This window comes from Triticum urartu, chromosome 3, assembly GCF_003073215.2.
Source record: "Triticum urartu cultivar G1812 chromosome 3, Tu2.1, whole genome shotgun sequence".
NCBI lineage: Eukaryota > Viridiplantae > Streptophyta > Magnoliopsida > Poales > Poaceae > Triticum > Triticum urartu.
In genome coordinates, this window is record NC_053024.1 from 467,657,732 (window position 1) to 467,678,543 (window position 20,812).

General features: G+C 41.0%; 1 protein-coding gene across 1 annotated transcript; it reads left to right on the plus strand.

Annotated features, from left to right (window-relative positions):
- Positions 1–338: 338 nt before the first annotated feature.
- On the plus strand, positions 339–1,010 carry LOC125546873 (NAC domain-containing protein 75-like; the record flags this gene model as incomplete). The annotated part of the gene is made up of 2 exons (XM_048710977.1): positions 339–525; positions 709–1,010. Coding segments are annotated over exons 1-2 (489 nt in total), but the record flags the coding sequence as incomplete, so codon positions are not given.
- Between the last annotated feature and the right edge of the window lie 19,802 nt (positions 1,011–20,812).

Below are 20,812 nucleotides of genomic sequence, written 5' to 3' on the forward strand. Positions count from 1 at the left end.
CACAGGATGTACTAATTCAGTTAGGCTTCAAGTGCGTACTTGTTAGTTAAACCTATGGTTAAAATGTGACACTAAATACGACTAGTAAGTAGTATAGTAGCATTACTAGTATACGTCAGTCAAATTATTCATCATGTCCACACATTGAATTGACGTGAGAACACGCTGCGCGTGAGGTGACACAAGAATCCCGGCGGCGTGTTCGGGTATTCTGGACTTTAGATTTGGAGTACCACTTATCTGTCGAAATCTTTCATCATTCACTTAAAACAGTCGATTGATCATACATTGAGTACCATATAACTAGAATTAACCGATGCAAGTCAAATAAGGATTGGATGGTACTGCCGGCTGGCGTCAAGTTCAATCCCAAGGATCAGGAGCTGATCGAGCACCTTGAGGCCAAAGTGAGTGTTGACAGCATGAGATCTCACCCTCTCATCGATTTGTTCATACCAACCATCGACAGCGAGAACGGCATATGCTACACCCATCCTGAGAAACTTCCAGTTAAGACACTGATCGGTCGTCTACTTGCACAAACATATTCCTTTGTTTATAGCTCTATTTTTCTTTTTAGACGCAGATCTGGTGAAGCAATTACAATTTGACAGTTAATAAAAAGTGAAACAAGTGACTGCAACATGCCAAAGATGTTATGAAAATGCCAACTACGTACACTAAAACATGTATTCGATAATACTGCAGGTATCACACTGAGTGGCCTAAGCAAGCATTTCTACCAGCGCAATTCCAGGGCATTCAAAAGGGGCACATGGATGCGTCACAAGATACAGTCGGAGTGCGGCATGCACGCGATGTGGCACAACACCGGAAATACCTTGCCGGTGATGGTCAACGGCCGGCAGACGGGCAGCAAAAAGGTTCTGGTCCTGCACACCAACAAGAACTTCGACCAGCAGAAGACCAAATGGGTGATGCACCAGTACCACCTCGGAGACCTGGAGCAAGAGAAGGAGCGGGAGCTGGTCCTCTGCAAGATTTTCTACCAGACGAACACTAGGGCCAGGAGTAAAAATATTATAAGTAAGTTTGGTATTGGTAGTTGTACTACCTTGTCGGCCCCAAGTTGGTATTATTGTTAACGATCTTTTGCTATGAACTTGGCATTTGCTTCCAACCATCATGCCGAGGGTCGACGTGGATATAAAGCTGAATCATTTCTTTCGAAACAAATTTTCAGGCACCTAATTTTTATTTGATGGGTAGCATAAGCACCTGCTGTTCGAATTCCCAGTTCTCCAAATTTTTCGAAAGAAGTGCATGCACTTATTATCATGATGAAAAAACAATATCCCTACTGCATCCCAGTTATTAGTCTATACTTGCAGTATTCTCTCGTTTATTGAGCACGTATATTGTTTTTTTAGGTTGAGCAAGTTTCAACTGGGTTGTAGACTGCCCAGGCTTGGTTTTGTTTTTAACAGGCCCAGCCCATGACGACAACGGGGCACAAAGATCCAACAGGTATCTACTGGTCTCTGGCCCGCCAGCGTTAGTTATATTTTATCTTACAACATCCCCAGGCAGGTTTTTTACTGAATCAAACACACGGCCCAGTTCTATTTTCCTCTTGAAATGCATGTCCTACATCCATTTCTAATCTCTACCTATAGTTTTACTAGTTCATATACACATATCATTGTATTGAAAACACATAAAATTCCCTTTTCATATTTACATCCTTATTTTTGTTGTTATTTTCCCACCCAGCGCTGATTTTTTTACCACTGGTTTTCCCTTAAACCAACTCAATTGTCCCACATCTTATTTGCTTACAAAAACAAAATGATTTTTGTTGGCAAATCAATATTTTCTTAAAAAATGTTTATCATTTCGGGATTACAAAAGTTCAGACTCCACCGAAATATGCAAAATAAGGTTGAACTTTTTGACCGTGGTCCTGGGTAGAAAATGGGCTGTAATAAATTACTTAAGAATTAGCAAATGGGCTGCAAATTATTAAAAAATAGCAAATGGGCTCTGTGTTGTCTGCCATAGATTTGGAGGCTGACTTGTGGGCCTACTAAGTTCATGCGTACACAAGGTTTCTCAAAAAAGAAACTTAGTCAACAATCGACTCTACCAGCGTCAGACCGTTAGATGTCAATCTAACGACAATCGTGCTTCTTCAGTCTCTGATTTTCCTGCCGCAGCCGCCCAAACCAGCATCGCCGGAACCGCCTGCTCCCGCCTCCCGTGGCTGGCTGTGCTGCCGGGCAGGCCTCACGGCCCCATCATATACTTGCATCCCTGGCATGTCTATCCCTCTACTCACCCACACCTCCTATTATTTTCCGGCGATGGCAGCCAAACCAGTCAACCCTCGTACTCTCCACCGCGTGGGCAGCCACTGTCTTGTCTTCCCCGGCTCCGTGTCGTTCCCTTCGTAGGCCTCGCCATTGTCCACCGCCCTGGTGCTCTCGACACAGCATGGTCAACATGGTCAACGAATGACATCCATCGGAAGTGGACTGTATGTGGAGAGGCTGACAGCTGGGTCCACGGCCGCACACAAGGAAATGCCTCCTTATTACGCGCAAAATAATGATTCCTCCACCTGACATCTGGGACCCGTCGGAAGGGCCTCTGTATTTTGCGAAAAAAATGTTTCCTCCGCTGTCAGCTCGGACCCACTAGCTATATCTTCGCACGCAAGGAAGTGCCTCCTTATTACGCACAAAAAAATGACTACTCCCCCTGCTAGCTGGGACCTAGTATAGTGGGAGGCTGACTTGTGGGCCTACTAAGTTGATGGGGACGGAGGGCTTTGTCAACTTAGTTAATATGCATGATTCTAGCTCCAGTGACCGTACGATGTCCATCCAACGGCCATAGTGCTTCTTCAACCTCTGGTCTTCTTGCTCCAGCCGCCCAAACCATCGCCGGTCGTGCCTCGTGCTCCCGCCTCCCATGGCCGGCTGTGATGCCGTGGAGGCCTCACCGCCCCCTACTACTCCCACCGCTGGCCAGGCCATCCCTCTACTCACCCACACCCCCTGTTATCCTGCGGCAACGACAGCCTCACACCGCAGCAAACCAGTGAACGCTCATACTCCTCTACGTGTGGGCATCCACTGTCGCGTCTTCCCCAGCTCCGCGTCGTCCCCTTCCTATGCCTCACCGTCATCCACCGCCCTAGTGCTCTTGGCGGCGTGGTCAACGTGGTCAAGGAACGGCTTCCATCGGACATGGACTATACATGGAGAGGCTGACAGCTGGGTCCACTGCCGCAGCAAGGAAGTGCCTCCTTATTACACGGAAAATAATGATTCCTCCACCTGACAGCAGGGACCCATCGGACGGGCAACCGTATTTCATGAAAAAATGTTTCCCCCCTGACTACTGGGACCTACCAGCTACATCTTCCCACGCAAGGAAGTGCGTCCGGGCAAAAAAATGATTCCCCCTGACTGCTGGGACCCACCAGCCACATCTTCGCATGCAAAGAAATGCCTGACAGTCGGGACCCACCTGGTCGAAGCATACGTAGCGTTGTCTTTCTGGTCGCGAACGTGTACGTACATACTGGTCGATGTAGAGGCGTGCACGTGTCGTAGTAGAGGCGCGCACATAGCATGTACACGTACGTACAGCGGCCAGTGTGCAAGAAAGAGAATATGGCCATGTACGTACATACGGGTAGAGTCTCAAATGCCTACTTGCGCATATGTACGGCCAGGGCTCATGTACATGGCTGGGTCGGAACGGAGAAACAACATCGTCGTCGTGTTCATGGGGAGCCAACCGGCTGGGTCGGAACGGAATGCGTCGTCGTGTTCATCGGGAGGGCTTGGAGGGAACAGCCGATGGAAACGAGGCCTGGCGTACCGCACAACGGAGGAAACGGCCTTGTGTTCGACCGGCCACGGTCAAAACGAGATCCTGTTCGTCGAGAGGGGTCTGGCGTACCGCAAAACGGAGGAAACTGAACTCCTACGGTCGAAACAGGGGTCCTATTCATCGGGAGGGGTGTGGCGTACCGCAAAACGAAGGAAATGGACTTGTGTTGGAGTGCTACGGTCGAAATGGGGGTCCTGTTCATCGAGAGGGGTGTGGCGTACCGCAAAACAGGACTCCATGAGACATTGTTCATCTCCACCGTTGACCCCCTCCAGCCTCCACGGGCTACTGTTCATCCACCGTCGACCTCCTCCAGCCTCTACCTGCGACTATTCATCCACGGTCTCCTGATCATCCAGCCTCCACCACGCACTACTCCACCGGCTACTGTTCAACCAGCCCTCTCCACGGGCTCCTGTTCAACCACCCCTCGACGGGCTACTGTTCATCCATCCCTCCACCGTCTACTGTTCATCCAGCCCTCCACGGGGTCTTGTTCATCCTGCCCCAACCGGCTCGATCGATCGGGGTCCTGTTCATCTAGAGGCAACACCACGGGGTCTTGTTCATCCACCCCACCGGGAACTGTACATCCAAACCCCCCCCAGCAACGCTCACTGTTGATCCAGAGGCAGCATCGATCGGCTTCAGTTAGCAGCAGTAGCGAAGGAATCGCTCGATCGGGTTCAGTTAACAGCCATCGACAGATCGCTCGGGTTCAGTAACGCGTAGCCTGCAGTGCAATCTCTCAAGTTCAATAGGCGAACGCCTCGCTCGGGTTCAGTTAGAGCCCAACACCTCACCCCCACGCATGTGCGTGTACGAGAGAAACGCGCATCGCTCGGCCCCGACCACCCACCGTAACCGGGAACACCCCGATATTTTCATCGCCCTCGCTTATACCACGGTTTTTTCCATCATGGACGGCCCAAAGAATGTCATGCAGCTGCTTCTCTGGCCCGCCCAGGACGAAAAGCCCAATTTCTGTCATGATTTTTTGTCATAGAAGTAGGAGCCCACCACATCTATGATGATACCGGGTTTTGTCACAATTATCGTCATAGAAGTGTCATAAGTATGACAGAAAAAAAATTTGTTCGGCCCAAAATGTCACAGATGTGTCTTTTTTGTAGTGGAATTTCTTGGGTAGCCATACTTTTGATTCTTATAATGCTATGATAGATTTGTTTGGCTCACCACCTCTCTTGGTTAATGGAACTATTTTAACTTTGGAACATGTGATGCAAAGGCTTGAAATTATTGAAAATAAAGTTGCCACAGTAGAGTTGATTGAGAATTTGGATAAAAATATCCACAACCAGATTACCCAATGTGGATCTAAGGTAGGAGTTACACTGATTTTTTTTAAAGAAAAGGAACCCATAGTCAACAAAAAATTAGATCAAGATTCCACAAGAATTGATAAACTTGAGGATATTATTACCAACTTAGGGTATGCTTTTTCTTCCACGAAAAACACTCCAAATCTTTCTACTACTAGAGTTGCCAAGTTTATGTATGTGCCTAAAAATAAAAAGGGTGAATCTTCTAGTAAGGAAAATGCAGATCTTAAAGCAATAAGTGCTCACCCCCAACTTTTTCACTATCATTAAGGAACCTTTTGCTACGAATGATTTTCTTGATTTCTTGCCTAGAAGTTTGATCATTAATAAAAATAAGGAAACTCCTAAGGGTTATAAGTGTTCTATTGAAGAATTGCCTACCAAAGATGATAATACCTAGATCTATTCTTGTTTTTATGCCTTGTTAGGGGCGTTAAACGATAGCGTTTGTTGGGAGGCAACCCAATTTTATTTTTGTTTCTAGTTTTTTGTTTCTGATTAGTAATAAATAATTCCTCTAGCTTCTGTTTAGATGTGGTTTTATGCTTTTAATTAGTGTTTCTGCCAAGTAGAACCTTTGGGAAGATTAGGGGGAAGTCTTTGCAATCTTGCTGTAAAAAACAGAAACTTTATCGCTCACGGGATTTTCTGCCATTTTTTACTGGGGAGTGCAATTAGGTTGATTATTTCTGGAGATGATTAATAGACAAATTCCTCACGTCCACCAATTTATTTCAGAATTTCTGGGGTTACAGAAGTATTCGAAACTTACAGATTACTATAGACTGTTCTGTTTTTGACAGATTCTGTTTTTCGTGTGTTGTTTGCTTATTTTGATGAATCTATGGGTAGTATCGGGGGGTATGAACCATAGAGATGTTATAATACAGTAGGTTTAACACCACTATAAATAAAGAATGAGTTCATTATAGTGCCTTGAAGTGGTGTTTTGTTTTCTTATACTAACGGAGCTCATGAGATTTTCTGTTGAAGTTTGTGTTGTGAAGTTTTCAAGTTTTGGGTAAAGATTTGATGGATTTTGGAAAAAGGAGTAGCAAGAGCCTAAGCTTAGGGATGCCCATGGCACCCTAAGGTAAAATTCAAGGACAACCAAAAGCCTAAGCTTGGGTATACCCCAGAAGGCATCCCCTCTATCGTCTTCGTCTATCGGTAACTTTAATTGAGGCTATATTTTTACTCACCACATGATATGTGTTTTTCTTGGAGCGTCTTGTACAATTTGAGTCTTTGATTTTTAGTTTACCACAATCATCCTTGTTTTACACACCTTTTGAGAGAGACACACATGAATCAGAATTTATTAAAATACTCCATGTGCTTCACTTATATCTTTTGAGCTAGATAATTTTGCCCTAGTGCTTCACTTATATCTTTTAGAGCACGGTGGTGGTTTTATTTTATAGAAATTATTTATCCGTCATGCTTCACTTATATTATTTTGAGAGTCTTATAGAACATCATGGTAATTTTCTTTGGCTATAAAATTAGTCCTAATATGATAGGCATCCAAGATGGGTATAATAAAAACTATCATAAAAAGTGCATTGAATACTATGAGAAGTTTGATACTTCATGATTTTTTTGAGATATGGAGATGGTGATATTAGAGTCATGCTAGTTGAGTAGTTGTGAATTTGAGAAATACTTGTGTTGAAGTTTGTGATTCCCGTAGCATGCACGTATGGTGAACCGTTATGTGATGAAGTCAGAGCATGATTTATTTATTGATTGTCTTCCTTATGAGTGGCGGTCAGGGACGAGCGATGGTCTTTTCCTACCAATCTATCCCCCTAGGAGCATGCACGTAGTACTTTGTTTCGATAACTAATAAATTTTTGCAATAAGTATGTGAGTTCTTTATGACTAATGTTGAGTCCATGGATTATACGCACTCCAACCCTTCCACCATTGCTAGCCTCTCTAGTACTGCGCAACTTTCGCCGGTACCATAAACCCACCTTATACCTTCCTCAAAACAGCCACCATACCTACCTATTATGGCATTTCCATAGCCATTCCGAGATATATTGCCATGCAACTTACCACCGTTCTGTTTATTATGACACGCTTCATCATTGTCATATTGCTTTGCATGATCTTGTAGTTGACATCATATTTGTGGCAAAGCCACCGTTAAAAATTCTTTAATACATGTCACTCTTGATTCATTGCACATCCCAGTACACCACCGGTGGCATTCACATAGAGTCATATTTTGTTCTAGTATCGAGTTGTAATTTTTGAGTTGTAAGTAAATATAAGTGTGATGATCATCATTATTAGAGCATTGTCCCAAGTGAGGAAAGGATGATGGAGACTATGATTCCCCACAAGTCAGGATGAGACTCCGAATGAAAAATAAAAAAAGAGAAAAAAGAGAAAGGCCATAAAAAAGAGAAGGCCCAAAAAATGAGAGAAAAAGAGAGAAGGGACAATGCTACTATCCTTTTACCACACTTGTGCTTCAAAGTAGCACCATGATCTTCATGATAGAGAGTCTCCTATGTTGTCACTTTCATATACTAGTGGGAATTTTAAATTATAGAATTTGGCTTGTATATTCCAATGATGAGCTTCCTCAAAATGCCCTAGGTCTTCGTGAGCAAGCAAGTTGAATGCACACACACTTAGTTTCTTTTTGAGCTTTCATACACTTATAGCTCTAGTGCATCCGTTGCATGGCAATCCCTACTCGCCCACATTGATATCTATTGATGGGCATCTCCATAGCCCGTTGATGCGCCTAGTTGATGTGAGACTATCTTCTCCTTTTGTCTTCTCCACAACCACCATTCTATTCCACCTATAGTGTTATGTCCATGGATCACGCTCATATATTGCGTGAAGATTGAAAAAGTTTGAGAACACCAAAAATATGAAACAATTGCTTGGCTTGTCATCGGGGTTCTGTATGATTTAAATACTTTGTGTGGTGAAGATAGAGCATAGCCAGACTATATGATTTTGTAGGGATAACTTTCTTTGGCCATGTTATTTTGAGAAGACATGATTGCTTTGTTAGTATGCTTGAAGTATTATTATTTTTATGTCAATATTAAACTTTTGTCTTGAATCATTCGGATCTGAACATTCATGCTGCAATAACGAAAATTACATTGAGAATTATGCTAGGTAGCATTCCACATCAAAAATTCTATTTTTATCATTTACCTACTCGAAGACGAGCAGGAATTAAGCTTGGGGATGCTTGATACGTCTCCAACGTATCTATAATTTTTGATTGTTCCATGCTATTATATTATCTGTTTTGGATGTTTAATGGGCTTTAATTTACCTTTTTATATTATTTTTGGGACTAACCTACTAACCAAAGGCCAGTGCAAATTGTTGTTTTTTTTGCCTATTTCAGTGTTTCGCGGAAAAGGAATATCAAATGGAATCCAAACTGAATGAAACCTTCGGGAGAGTTATTTTTGGAACAAACGTGATCCAGGAGACTTGGAGTGGATGTCAAGAAAGAAGCGAGGAGGCCACGAGGCAGGGAGGTGTGCCCAGGGCGATAGGCGCGCCCCCACCCTCGTGGGCCCCTCACAACTCCACCGACGTACTTCTTCCTCCTATATATACCAATATACCCCGAAAACATCCAAGAGCACCACGAAACCGTATTTCCACCGCCGCAACCTTCTGTACCCGTGAGATCCCATCTTGGGGCCTTTTCCGGCGCTCCGCCGGAGGGGGAATCGATCACGGAGGGCTTCTACATCAACACCATAGCCTCTCCGATGATGTGTGAGTAGTTTACCATAGACCTTCGGGTCCATAGTTATTAGCTAGATGGCTTCTTATCTCTCTTTGGATCTCAATACAATGTTCTCCTCGATTTTCTTGGAGATCTATTCGATGTAATTCTTTTTGCGGTGTGTTTGTCGAGATCTGATGAATTGTGGGTTTATGATCAAGATTATCTATGAACAATATTTTATTCTTCTATAAAATCTTTTATGCATGATTTAAATATCTAGTTTACTATTTATTTTGTAATCTTTATTTTCCAAACTATATCATAAAAATACCAAAAATATTTATCTTATTATATTTATCAGATCTCACTTTCGTAAATGACCGTGAAGGGATTGACAACCCCTTTATCGTGTTGGTTGTGAGGTTCTTGTTTATGTGTGCTGGTACTAGGTGACTTGTGTGTTACCTCCTACTGGATTAATACCTTGGTTCTCAAAAACTGAGGGAAATACTTATGCTACTGTGTTGCATCACCCTTTCCTCTTCAAGGGAAAACCAATGCATGCTCAAGAGGTAGCAGACATGAAAATGTGTCCAAAAAGTTTTAGATCAATTGGGAAAAGGTAAATGGCACTTGCTTCACAAACTGCCATTCAGGACAGAATAGGAAAGGAATTAATTGAGAATGATGAGGAACATGGCAAATGAAATATTTTGCCATATTTGAGGAAGAAATGACCCAACCAAATTATGAGAATTATTTGGGAATTTTAGGAGAGACAGAAATATAGGTTGCTTCACAACCTAGGGCAAATAGGATCATTCCTTTAATAGAAAATGAATATTCCCAAGGAAAAGAATGTTAGGGTTTGATCCAAGATGGCAAGGTCTAGGAAGCATTTTGAGGATGACAAGCCACTCTGGAAAGGAAGAAGAGTTTATCTCCTCCAGTTTTATACCACATAGCCACGGAAAAAGAAAACTCAAGCAAAAAATCTCAGAAAATCAAAAGAAAAAGAAAGGGCCAAAAATCAGGCTATGACATGGTCTAGCCTACAGGTTACGACATCCGGGGAGTGGCAGAGGGCGAAGGACAACATACAGATTCTGGAGATGTGTGTATGCCGAAGCTGGTGATCATGTGGCTGACGCAAGTCATGCAACCAAGGAACTATGGACACACCCTGCACATGCCTTGCAAGAGGCCGGAATTGGACCTCTCCATCGATGACTTTGATGTTGCAGCGCTGTAAGACTTGGAGAAGCTAGCTAACTGACAACGAGGAGGAGCACTTGTTGCCTCGACCCTGATGCGGGAGCCCATAGGCAACGGAGCTAGGCGGCTGAGAGCAAGGCATCTGTGGCAACCGGCCGGCTGCTGCCACAGACACACAATACACATGGATTCTTCGTGTATAACGTGCCAATGAGGTGATGAGAAAAAAACATCCCAAATACCATATAGATAAATTCCTCCATCCTCAAAATAATGAATGTTGTTGTGCTCGCAGCTGCTGCTTGTGTATGCGCCAAGATTTGGGCGTGAATAGATGATGGAGCAATTCAGGACCATGAACGAGTTCAAGAAATCAACACTGAGCGTATGTGCATATGCTTTGAGATGAACAACATTTCTTCAGATAATTAAACTCGATAATTTTCTACCGACATTTCTGCAGTGTCGGGGGAGCAGATCAAGGGGCTCAAGGAGATGTTCAATAGCATGAAAAGGATAACAACATCATGTTCATGCTCAAAGATTTTAGACCACAACATTCAGCAACTAATGGAAACAGTGAGTCTTTATTCAGATAATACAATCAACTCCGTGGTCTTATGTATATATTTAACATAAACATGAATTATTTACTGCTTTGTTTTGTAGCCATGTGTGGATGGTAATAGATTGATCGAGTATGAGTTTGTACGACAATGGTGCGCATGAACATGATGAATAGGGAAGAGCACCTCTGTACTGCATTCCAGTAATTCAACATGGACAGAAGTGGGTAAGTTGAGCACCAACAACGATAATTAGTACTCCCCCCGTAAAGAAATATAAGAGCGTTTAGATCACTAATGTTCTGTTAAATTTTGGCAAGGAACTCAATTAGCTGCTATACAAATCAAATAAGACCTACTACGTACCTCTTTGCTTTGCTCAGTGAACAGCTGCCAAATAACTAAAACTAAGCTATACCTTTTGCTCTCCAAAATATCTAGGCATGGAATTCTAAGTTTACACCAGTATACCTAGCTAAACATATGCAAGCTAGGCTAAATAATGACCATGCTATTGATATAGAACCTTTTATTGTGCATGAATAGCAGACTGTAAAATATCTAGGAATGTTTTGGTTCAGCTCAGATCAATAGCAGGTTCAATCTCTACATCGTTATCATTACTAGGTTGAGCATCAACATGAACATCATTATTAACATTATCACTAGGTTCATGTTCATTACCAGATTGTGTCTCAGCATCAGAAATAGAAATATCATTGCGATTCTTAGGTGTGTCTATAGCAGGTTCACTAGCATGTATAATCCTATCAGTTTTCTTTTTCTTTTTAGTACGAGGACTAGGTGCATGAGTATTAGTTCTTTGACAATCCTCCTCAATTCTCTTAGGATGGCACTCAGGATACAAAGGTTCTAGGGTCATCTTACCACCACTAGTCATAACCCTAACAGCATTATCATTATTCTTACTATTCAACTCATTAAACAAATCATCTTGTGCCTTAAGTACTTGTTCTACTTGAGTTATAACCATGGAAGCATGTTTACTGATAAGCTTAAGATCATTAATAGTTCTATTCATATAATCACCCAAGTGGTCAAGCATGTAAGCATTACTTTTCAATTGTCTACTAACGTAACCATTGAAGTTCTCTTGTTTAACAATAAAATTATCAAACTCATTGAAGCATTGTCTAGCAGACTTATTATGAGGAATATCACCTTCATCAAATCTACAGAGAGAGTTTACCTGTACTACCTATGTCGGGTTATCAAGGCCATGTATTTCTTCAATAGGTGGTAGATTCTTAACATCTTCCGCTTTAATACCTTTTTATTTCATAGTTTTCTTTGCCTCTTTCATATCTTCAGGACTAAGAAATAGAATACCCATTTTCTTCGGAGTTGGCTTCGGAGTTGGTTCAGGAATTGTCCAATCATTTTCATTACTCAATATATTATTCAATAGCAATTTAGCTTGCTCAATAGTTCTTTCCCTGAAAACACAACCAGCACAACTATCTAGGTGGTCTCTGGAAGCATTGGTTAGTCCATTATAAAAGATATCAAGTATTTCATTTTTCTTGAGAGGATGATCAGGCAATGCATTAAGTAATCGGAGAAGCCTCCCCCAAGCTTGTGGGAGACTCTCTTCTTCAATTTGCACAAAATTAAATATTTCCTTTAAAGCAGCTTGTTTCTTATGAGCAGGGAAATATTTTGCAAAGAAGTAGTAAATCATATCCTGGGGACTACGCACACAACCAGGAGCAAGAGAATTAAACCATATCTTAGCATCACCGTTTAATGAGAAAGGAAATAACTTGAGAATATAGTAATAGCAGATTTTTTCCTCATGGGAAAATAGGGTGGCCATATCATTCAATTTAGTAAGATGTGCCACAATAGTTTCAGATTCATAACCATGAAAAGGATCAGATTCAACCAAAGTAATTAACTCGGGATCAATAGAGAATTCATAATCCTTATCAGTAACAAAGATAGGTGAAGTAGCCAAAGCAGGGTCATATTTCATTCTAGCATTCAAGGATTTTTCTTTCAGCTTAGCTAATAATTTATTAAGATCTTCTCTATCATTGCAAGCAAAGAAGTCTCTAGCAGTTTCTTCATCCATAACATAACCCTCAGGAACAATAGGCAATTCATATCTAGGGGGAGAATCATAATCATCATTTTCAATAATATCATCATTTTCAGTAATTTCATTCTCTCTAACCCTAGCAAGTTGTTCATCAAGAAATTCACCTAGTGGCACAGTATTATCAAGCAGAGAAGTAGTATCAGCATAAGCATCATGCATAACAGAAGTGGCATCATCAATAACATGCGACATATCAGAATCAATAGCATGTGTAGGTGTCGCAAGTTTACTCAAAACACAAGGAGAATCAAGTGCAGAGCTAGATGGGAGTTCCTTACCTCCCCTCGTAGTTGAGGGAAAAATCTTAGTTCTTTGATCTTTCAAATTCCTCATAGTGATCAACATATATAAATCCCAAGTAACTTAGAGAATAGAGCTATGCTCCCCTGCAACGGCACCAGAAAAAGGTCTTGATAACCCACAAGTATAGGGGATCACAATAGTTTTCGAGGGTAGAGTATTCAACCCAAATTTATTGATTCGACACAAGGGGAGCCACAGAATATTCTCGAGTATTAGCATTTGAGTTGTCAATTCAACCACACCTGAAAGACTTAATATCTGCAGCAAAGTATTTAGTAGCAAAGTAGTATGGAAGTAACGGTAACGGTGGCAATAGTAACAATAGCAGTTTTGTAGCAATTGTAAGAGTAGCAACGGAAAAGTAAAGTAGCAAAGATCAATGTGTGAAAAGCTCGTAGGAAATGGATCAATGATGGATAATTATGTCGGATGGCATTCACCATGCAATGGTTATAATATAGGGTGACGTAGAACTAGCTCCAGTTCATCAATATAATGTAGGCATGTATTCCGAATATAGTCATACGTGCTTATGGAAAAGAACTTGCATGACATCTTTTGTCCTACCCTCCCGTGGCAGCGGGGTCCTATTGGAAACTAAGAGATATTAAGGCCTCCTTTTAATAGAGTACCAGACCAAAGCATTAGCACTTAGTGAATACATGAACTCCTCAAACTACGGTCATCACCGGGAGTGGTCCCGACTATTGTCACTCCGGGGTTGCCGGATCATAACACATAGTAGGTGACTATAACTTGCAATATCGGATCAAGAACACAAATATATTCATGAAAACATAAAGGGTTCAGATCTGAGTTCATGGCACTCGGGCCCTACTGACAAGCATTAAGCATAGCAAAGTCATAGCAACATCAATCTTAGAACATAGTGGATACTAGGAATCAACCCTAACAAAACTAACTCGATTACATGGTAAATCTTAGCCAACCCATCATGGTCTAGCAAGCCTACGATGGAATTACTCATGAACGGCGGCGAGCATCATGAAATTGGCGATGGAGGATGGTTGATGATGACGATGGCGACGGATTCCCCTCTCCGAAGCCCAAAACGGACTCAAGATCTGCCCTCCCGAGGAAGAACAGGGCTTGGCGGCGGCTCCGTATCATAAAACGCGATGAATACTTCTCTCTGATTTTTTTATCCCCGAAAGTGAATACATGGAGTTGGAGTTGAGGTCAGTGGAGGTCCAGGGGGGCACAAGGTCAGAGGGCGCGCCCCCACCCTTGTGGCTACGGTGTGGGCCCCCTACTGCTGATTCTTTCACCAATATTTTTTTATTAATTCCAAAAATAATCTCTGTTGATTTCCAGGTCATTCCGAGAACTTTTTATTCTGCACAAAAATAACACCATGACAGTTCTGCTGAAAACAGCGTCAGTCTGGGTTAGTTCCATTCAAATCATGCAAGTTAGAGTCCATAATCTTTGCTAATTATGCAAGAGAGAAAACAGCGTCAGTCCGGGTTAGTTCCATTCAAATCATTCAAATAATAAGGTCAAAAGAGTTTGGAAAAGTGGATACGTTGGAGACGTATCAGTAATCAATGCTAATTATTCTCAATGCATGCTTATGACTGTTTTTTCTCTCTGGTTGGTCGCTTCTCAATCTATTTGCTAGCCTTCACCTTTACTAAGCGGGAATACTGCTTGTGCATCCAAATCCTTAAACCCAAAGTTGTTCCAATGAGTCCACTATATCCACCTATATGTGGTATTACCCTGTCGTTCCAAGTAAATTTGCATGTGCCACCTCTAAACATCCCAATAAGCATCTGTTTTGTGTGCCCGTGCCGCTCATGAAGCAACAGGGGGCGGTCAATATATTCCATGCTAAGCGGGTTATTCTCATGATGGGTGTTTATTCGCATGTCATTGCACGAGAGAGGCTGGTAATTGGGATGCCCAGTCCTATAATCAAAATGAAAAAATATAATGAAACAAACTCCCCCGGAAAGTTGTTGGTATGGAGGGCACCCGTGAATTTGGCTAGCCATGGATTGTGTTTGTTGGTTGAGGGGGAGTAAACTTTACCTTTTCACTTGGGAACCGTTGATAATGTGTTTAGCATGGAAGATATAGAAAACTCTCGATCGTAGCATTGATAGGAAAGGCATGCTTCCCAAAATGATATTCATCTCTATTTTAAGCTTTGAGCTCTAGCACCTCTCCAAATCCCTGCTTCCCTCTGTGAAGGGCCTATCTATTTACTTTATTGTTATTTACTTTTATTGTTGAGTCATCACCTTCTCATTCAAGCATCAATTGGAGCGCATGCTACATCTTGAGCTTGCATTGGTTTTCCCCGAAGAGGAAGGGATGATGCAGCAGAGTAGCGTAAGTATTTCCCTCAGTTTTTGAGAACCAAGGTATCAATCTAGTAGGAGGCCACGCTCAAGTCCCTCGTACATGCACAAAACGATAGCTACTCGCAACCAACGCGGTTAGGGGTTGTCAAGCCCTTCACGATCACTTACGAGAGTGAGATCTGATAGATAGAATATTTTTGGTATTTTTGATATAAAGATGCAAAGTAAAAAGTAAAGGCAAAGTAAATAACAAAGCAAGATTAAAGTGATGGAGATTGATATGATGAGAATAGACCCGGGGGCCATAGGTTTCACTAGTGGCTTCTCTCAAGAGCATAAGTATTCTACGGTGGGTGAACAAATTACTGTTGAGCAATTGACAGAATTGATCATAATTGTGAGAATATCTAGGCATGATCATGTATATAGGCATCACGGCCGTGACAAGTAGACCGAAACGATTTTGCATATACTACTATTACTCCACTCATCGACCGCTATCCAGCATGCATCTAGAGTATTAAGTTAAAAATAGAGTAACGCCTTAAGCAAGATGACATGATGTAGAGAGATAAATTCATGCAATATGAAATAAACCCCATCTTGTTATCCTCGATGGCAACGATGCAATACGTGCCTTGTTGCCCCTTCTGTCACTGGGAAAGGACTCCGCAAGATCGAACCCAAAGCTAAGCACTTCTCCCATGGCAAGAACTACCAATCTAGTTGGCCAAACCAAACGGATAATTCAAAGAGACTTGCAAAGATAACCAATAATACATAAAAGAATTCAGAGAAGATTCAAATATTATTCATAGATGGACTTGATCATAAACCCACAATTCATCGATCTCAACAAACACATCGCAAAAAGAAGATTACATCGAATAGATCTCCACGAGAGAGGGGGAGAACTTTGTATTAAGATTCAAAGAGAGAGAAGAAGCCATCTAGCTACTAACTATGGACCCGAAGGTCTGAGGTAAACTACTCACACTTCATCAGAGAGGCTATGATGTTGTAGAAGCCCTCTGTGATGACGGCCCTCTTCCGGCGGAGCTCCGGAACAGGCCCCAAGATGGTATCTCGTGGATACAGAAAGTTGCGGCGGTGGAATTAGGTTTTTGGCTCCTGTTCTGATCGTTTGGGGGTACGTGTGTATATATAGGAGGAAGAAGTACGCCGGAGGAGCAACGAGGGGCCCACGAGGCAGGGGGCGCACCCTAGGAGGGCGCCCCCACCCTCGTGACCGCCTCTTTTGTTCCTTGGAGCAGGGTCCAAGTCTCCTGGATCACGTTCGGTGAGAAAATCACGTTCCCGAAGATTTTATTCCGTTTGGACTCCGTTTGATATTTTGTTTCTCCGAAACACTGAAATAGGCAAAAAAATAGCAATTCTGGGCTGGGCCTCCGGTTAATAGGTTAGTCCCAAAAATAATATAAAAGTGGAAAATAAAGCCCAATATAGTCCAAAACAGTAGATAATATAGCATGGAGCAATCAAAAATTATAGATACGTTGGAGACGTATCAGGCATCCCCAAGCTTAATTCATGCTCGTCCTTGAGTAGGTAAATGATAAAAAGGAGTGCTACTTGACATAATTTCAATGCAAATCTTCTTAATTGTGGTATGAATATTCAGATTAGAAATATTCAAGACAAAAGTTTATATTGACATAAAAAATAATAATACTTCAAGCATACTAACAAAGCAATTATGTCTTCTCAAAATAACATGGCCAAAGAAAGTTATCCCTACAAAATCATATAGTCTGGCTATGCTCCATCTTCCCCACACAAAGTATTTAAATCAAGCACAACCCCGATGACACGCCAAGCAATTGTTTCATACTCTAACTTTTTCAAAACTTTTTCAATCTTCACGCAATACATGAGCGTGAGCCATGGATATAGCACTATGGGTGGAATAGAATGGTGGTTGTGGAGAAGACAAAAAGGAGAAGATTGTCTCACATCAACTAGGCGTATCAACGGGCTATGGAGATGCCCATCAATAGATATCAATGTGAGTGAGTAGGGATTTCCATGCAACGGATGCACTAGAGCTATAAGTATATGAAAGCTCAAAAAGAAACTAAGTGGGTGTGCATCCAACTTGCTTGCTCATGAAGACCTAGGGCAATTTGAGGAAGCCCATCATTGGAATATACAAGCCAAGTTCTATAATGTAAAATTCCCACTAGTATATGAAAGTGATAACATGAGAGATTCTCTACTATGAAGATCATGGTGCTACTTTGAAGCACAAGTGTGGTAAAAGGATAGTAACATTATCCCTTCTCTCTATTTCTCTCATTCATTTTTTTATTTGGGCTTCTTTGGCCTCTCTTTTTTCGTCCGGAGTCTCATCCCGACTTGTGGGGGAATCATAGTCTCCATCATTCTTTCCTCACTGGGACAATGCTCTAATAATGATGATCATCACACTTTTATTTTTCTTACAACTCAACAATTACAACTCGTTACTTAGAACAAAAGATGACTCTATATGAATGCCTCCGGCGGTGTACCGGGATATGCAATGAATCAAGAGTGACAAGTATGAAAGTTATGAACTGTGGCTTTGCCACAAATACTATGTCAACTACATGATCATGCTAAGCAATATGACAATGATGGATGTGTCATGATGAACTAGATGATGGAAAGTTGCATGGCAATATATCTTGGAATGGCTATGGAAATGCCATAATAGGTAGGTATGGTGGCTGTTTTGAGGAAGGTATATGGTAGGTGTATGATACCGGCGAAAGGTGCGCGGTATTAGAGAGGCTAGCAAAGGTGGAAGGGTGAGAGTGCGTATAATCCATGGACTCAACATTAGTCATAAAGAACTCATATACTTATTGCAAAAATCTAGAAGTTATCAAAGCAAAGTACTACGTGCATGCTCCTAGGGGGATAGATTGGTAGGAAAAGACCATCGCTCGTCCCCGACCGCCACTCATAAGGAAGACAATCAATAAATAAATCATGCTCCGACTTCATCACATAACGGTTCACCATACGTGCATGCTACTAGAATCACAAACTTCAACACAAGTATTCTTTAAATTCACAACTACTCCACTAGCATGACTTTAATATTATCACCTCCATATCTCAAAACAATTATCATTCTTCAATCTTTTCTTAGTATTCAACACACTTCAAAAGAAAGTTTCACAAATCTTGAATATCAAGCATATTATTATTAAGCAAATTACCATGCTATTAAGAGACTCTCAAAATAATTTAAGTGAAGCATGAGAGATCAATAGTTTCTTTAAAACAAATCCACCACCGTGCTCTAAAAGATCTAAGTGAAGCACATAGAGAAAATTACTTAGCTCAAAAGATATAAGTGAAGCATATAGAGCAAAATTATAACGCTCAAAAGATATAAGTGAAGCACATAGAGTATTCTATCAAATTTTAATTCATGTATGGCTTTCTCAAAAGGTGTGTACAACAAGGATGATTGTGGCATACTAACAAACAAAGACACAAATAATACAAGACGCTCCAAGCAAAACACATATCATGTTGGTGAATAAAAATATAGCTCCAAGTAAAGTTACCGATGGAAGTGGACGAAAGAGGGGATGCCTTCCGGGGCATCCCCAAGCTTTGACTTTTTGGTGTCCTTGGATTATATTGGGGGTTCCATGGGCATCCCCAAGCTTAGGCTCTTGCCACTCCTTGTTCCATAATCCATCAAATTCTTACCCAAAACTTGAAAACTTCACAACACAAAACTCAAAATAGAAAACTCGTGAGCTCCGTTAGCGAAAGAAAACAAAAGACCACTTCAAGGTACTGTAATGAACTCATTCTTTATTTATATTGGTGTTAAACCTATTGTATTCCAACTTCTCTATGGATTATAAATTATTTTACTAGCCATAGATTCATCAAAATAAGCAAACAACACACGAAAAACAGAATCTGTCAAAAGCAGAACAGTCTGTAGTAATCTGTAGCTAGCGCAAGATATGGAACCCCAAAAATTCTAAAATAAATTTCTAGACGTGAGGAATTTATCTATTAATCATCTGCAAAAATAATTAACTAAATATCACTCTTCAAATAAAAATGACAGCAGTTCTCGTGAGCGCTAAAGTTTATGTTTTTACAGCAAGTTCAACAAGACTTTCCCCAAGTCTTCCCAACGGTTCTACTTGGCACAAACACTAATTCAACACAAAAAACACAAACAAAACAGAGGATATATAATTTATTTATTACTAAAAAAGAGCAAAAATCAAGGAATAAAAATAAAATTGGGTTGCCTCCCAAAAAGTGCTATCGTTTAACGCCCCTAGCTAGGCATAACAAGCAAGGATAGACCTAGGTATTGCCATCTTTGGTAGGAAATCCATAAGTGGCTCTCATGATAGTTTCATATGGTAATTTTATTTTAGTTCTTGGAAAGTGTTCTGTGCCCTTTTTTAATGTAAATTGAAATCTAATATTCCCTTCCTTCATATCAATAATCGCACCAACCGTTCTAAGGAAAGGTCTACCAAGAATAATAGGGCAAGAAGGGTTGCAATATATATCAAGAATAATGAAATCTACGGGCACATAATTCCTATTTGCAACAATAAGAACATCATTAATTCTTCCCAAAGGTTTCTTAATAGTGGAATCCGCAAGATGCAAATTTAGAGAGAAATCATCAAAATTACAAAAATCTAGTAAATCACACAAAGTCTTGGGAATAGTAGAGACACTAGCACCAAATCACACAAAGCATAAAACTCATGATCTTTAATTTTAATTTTAATAGTTGGTTCCCACTCATCATAGAGTTTTCTAGGGATAGAAACTTTCAACTCAAGTTTTTCTTCATAAGATTGCATCAAGGCATCAACAATATGTTCGGTGAAGGCTTTATTTCGACTATAAGCATGTGGAGAATTTAGCACGGATTGTAACAAGGAAATACAATCAATTAAAGAGCAACTTTCATAATTAAATTCCTTGAAATCCAATATAGTGGGTTTAGCAACATCTAGATTTTTATTTCTTTCAATCCCACTTTCGTTAATTTCATCATTAAGATCTAAATACTCCGAATTTTTAGAACGCATTCTAGGTAAAGGAAGATCATATTCAGTTTCATCAAGATTCATATTGCAAAATAAAGATTTAATTGGAGACACATCAATAACTTTTAGATCTTCATCTTGATTTTCATAGGAATTGGAAGAACACGCTTTAATAAAGGCATCTTTGGAAGCACGCATCCTAGCGGTTCTTTATTTACACTCATCAATTGAAATTCTCATGGCTTTTAGAGACTCATTGATATCATGCTTAGGTGGAATATATCTAAG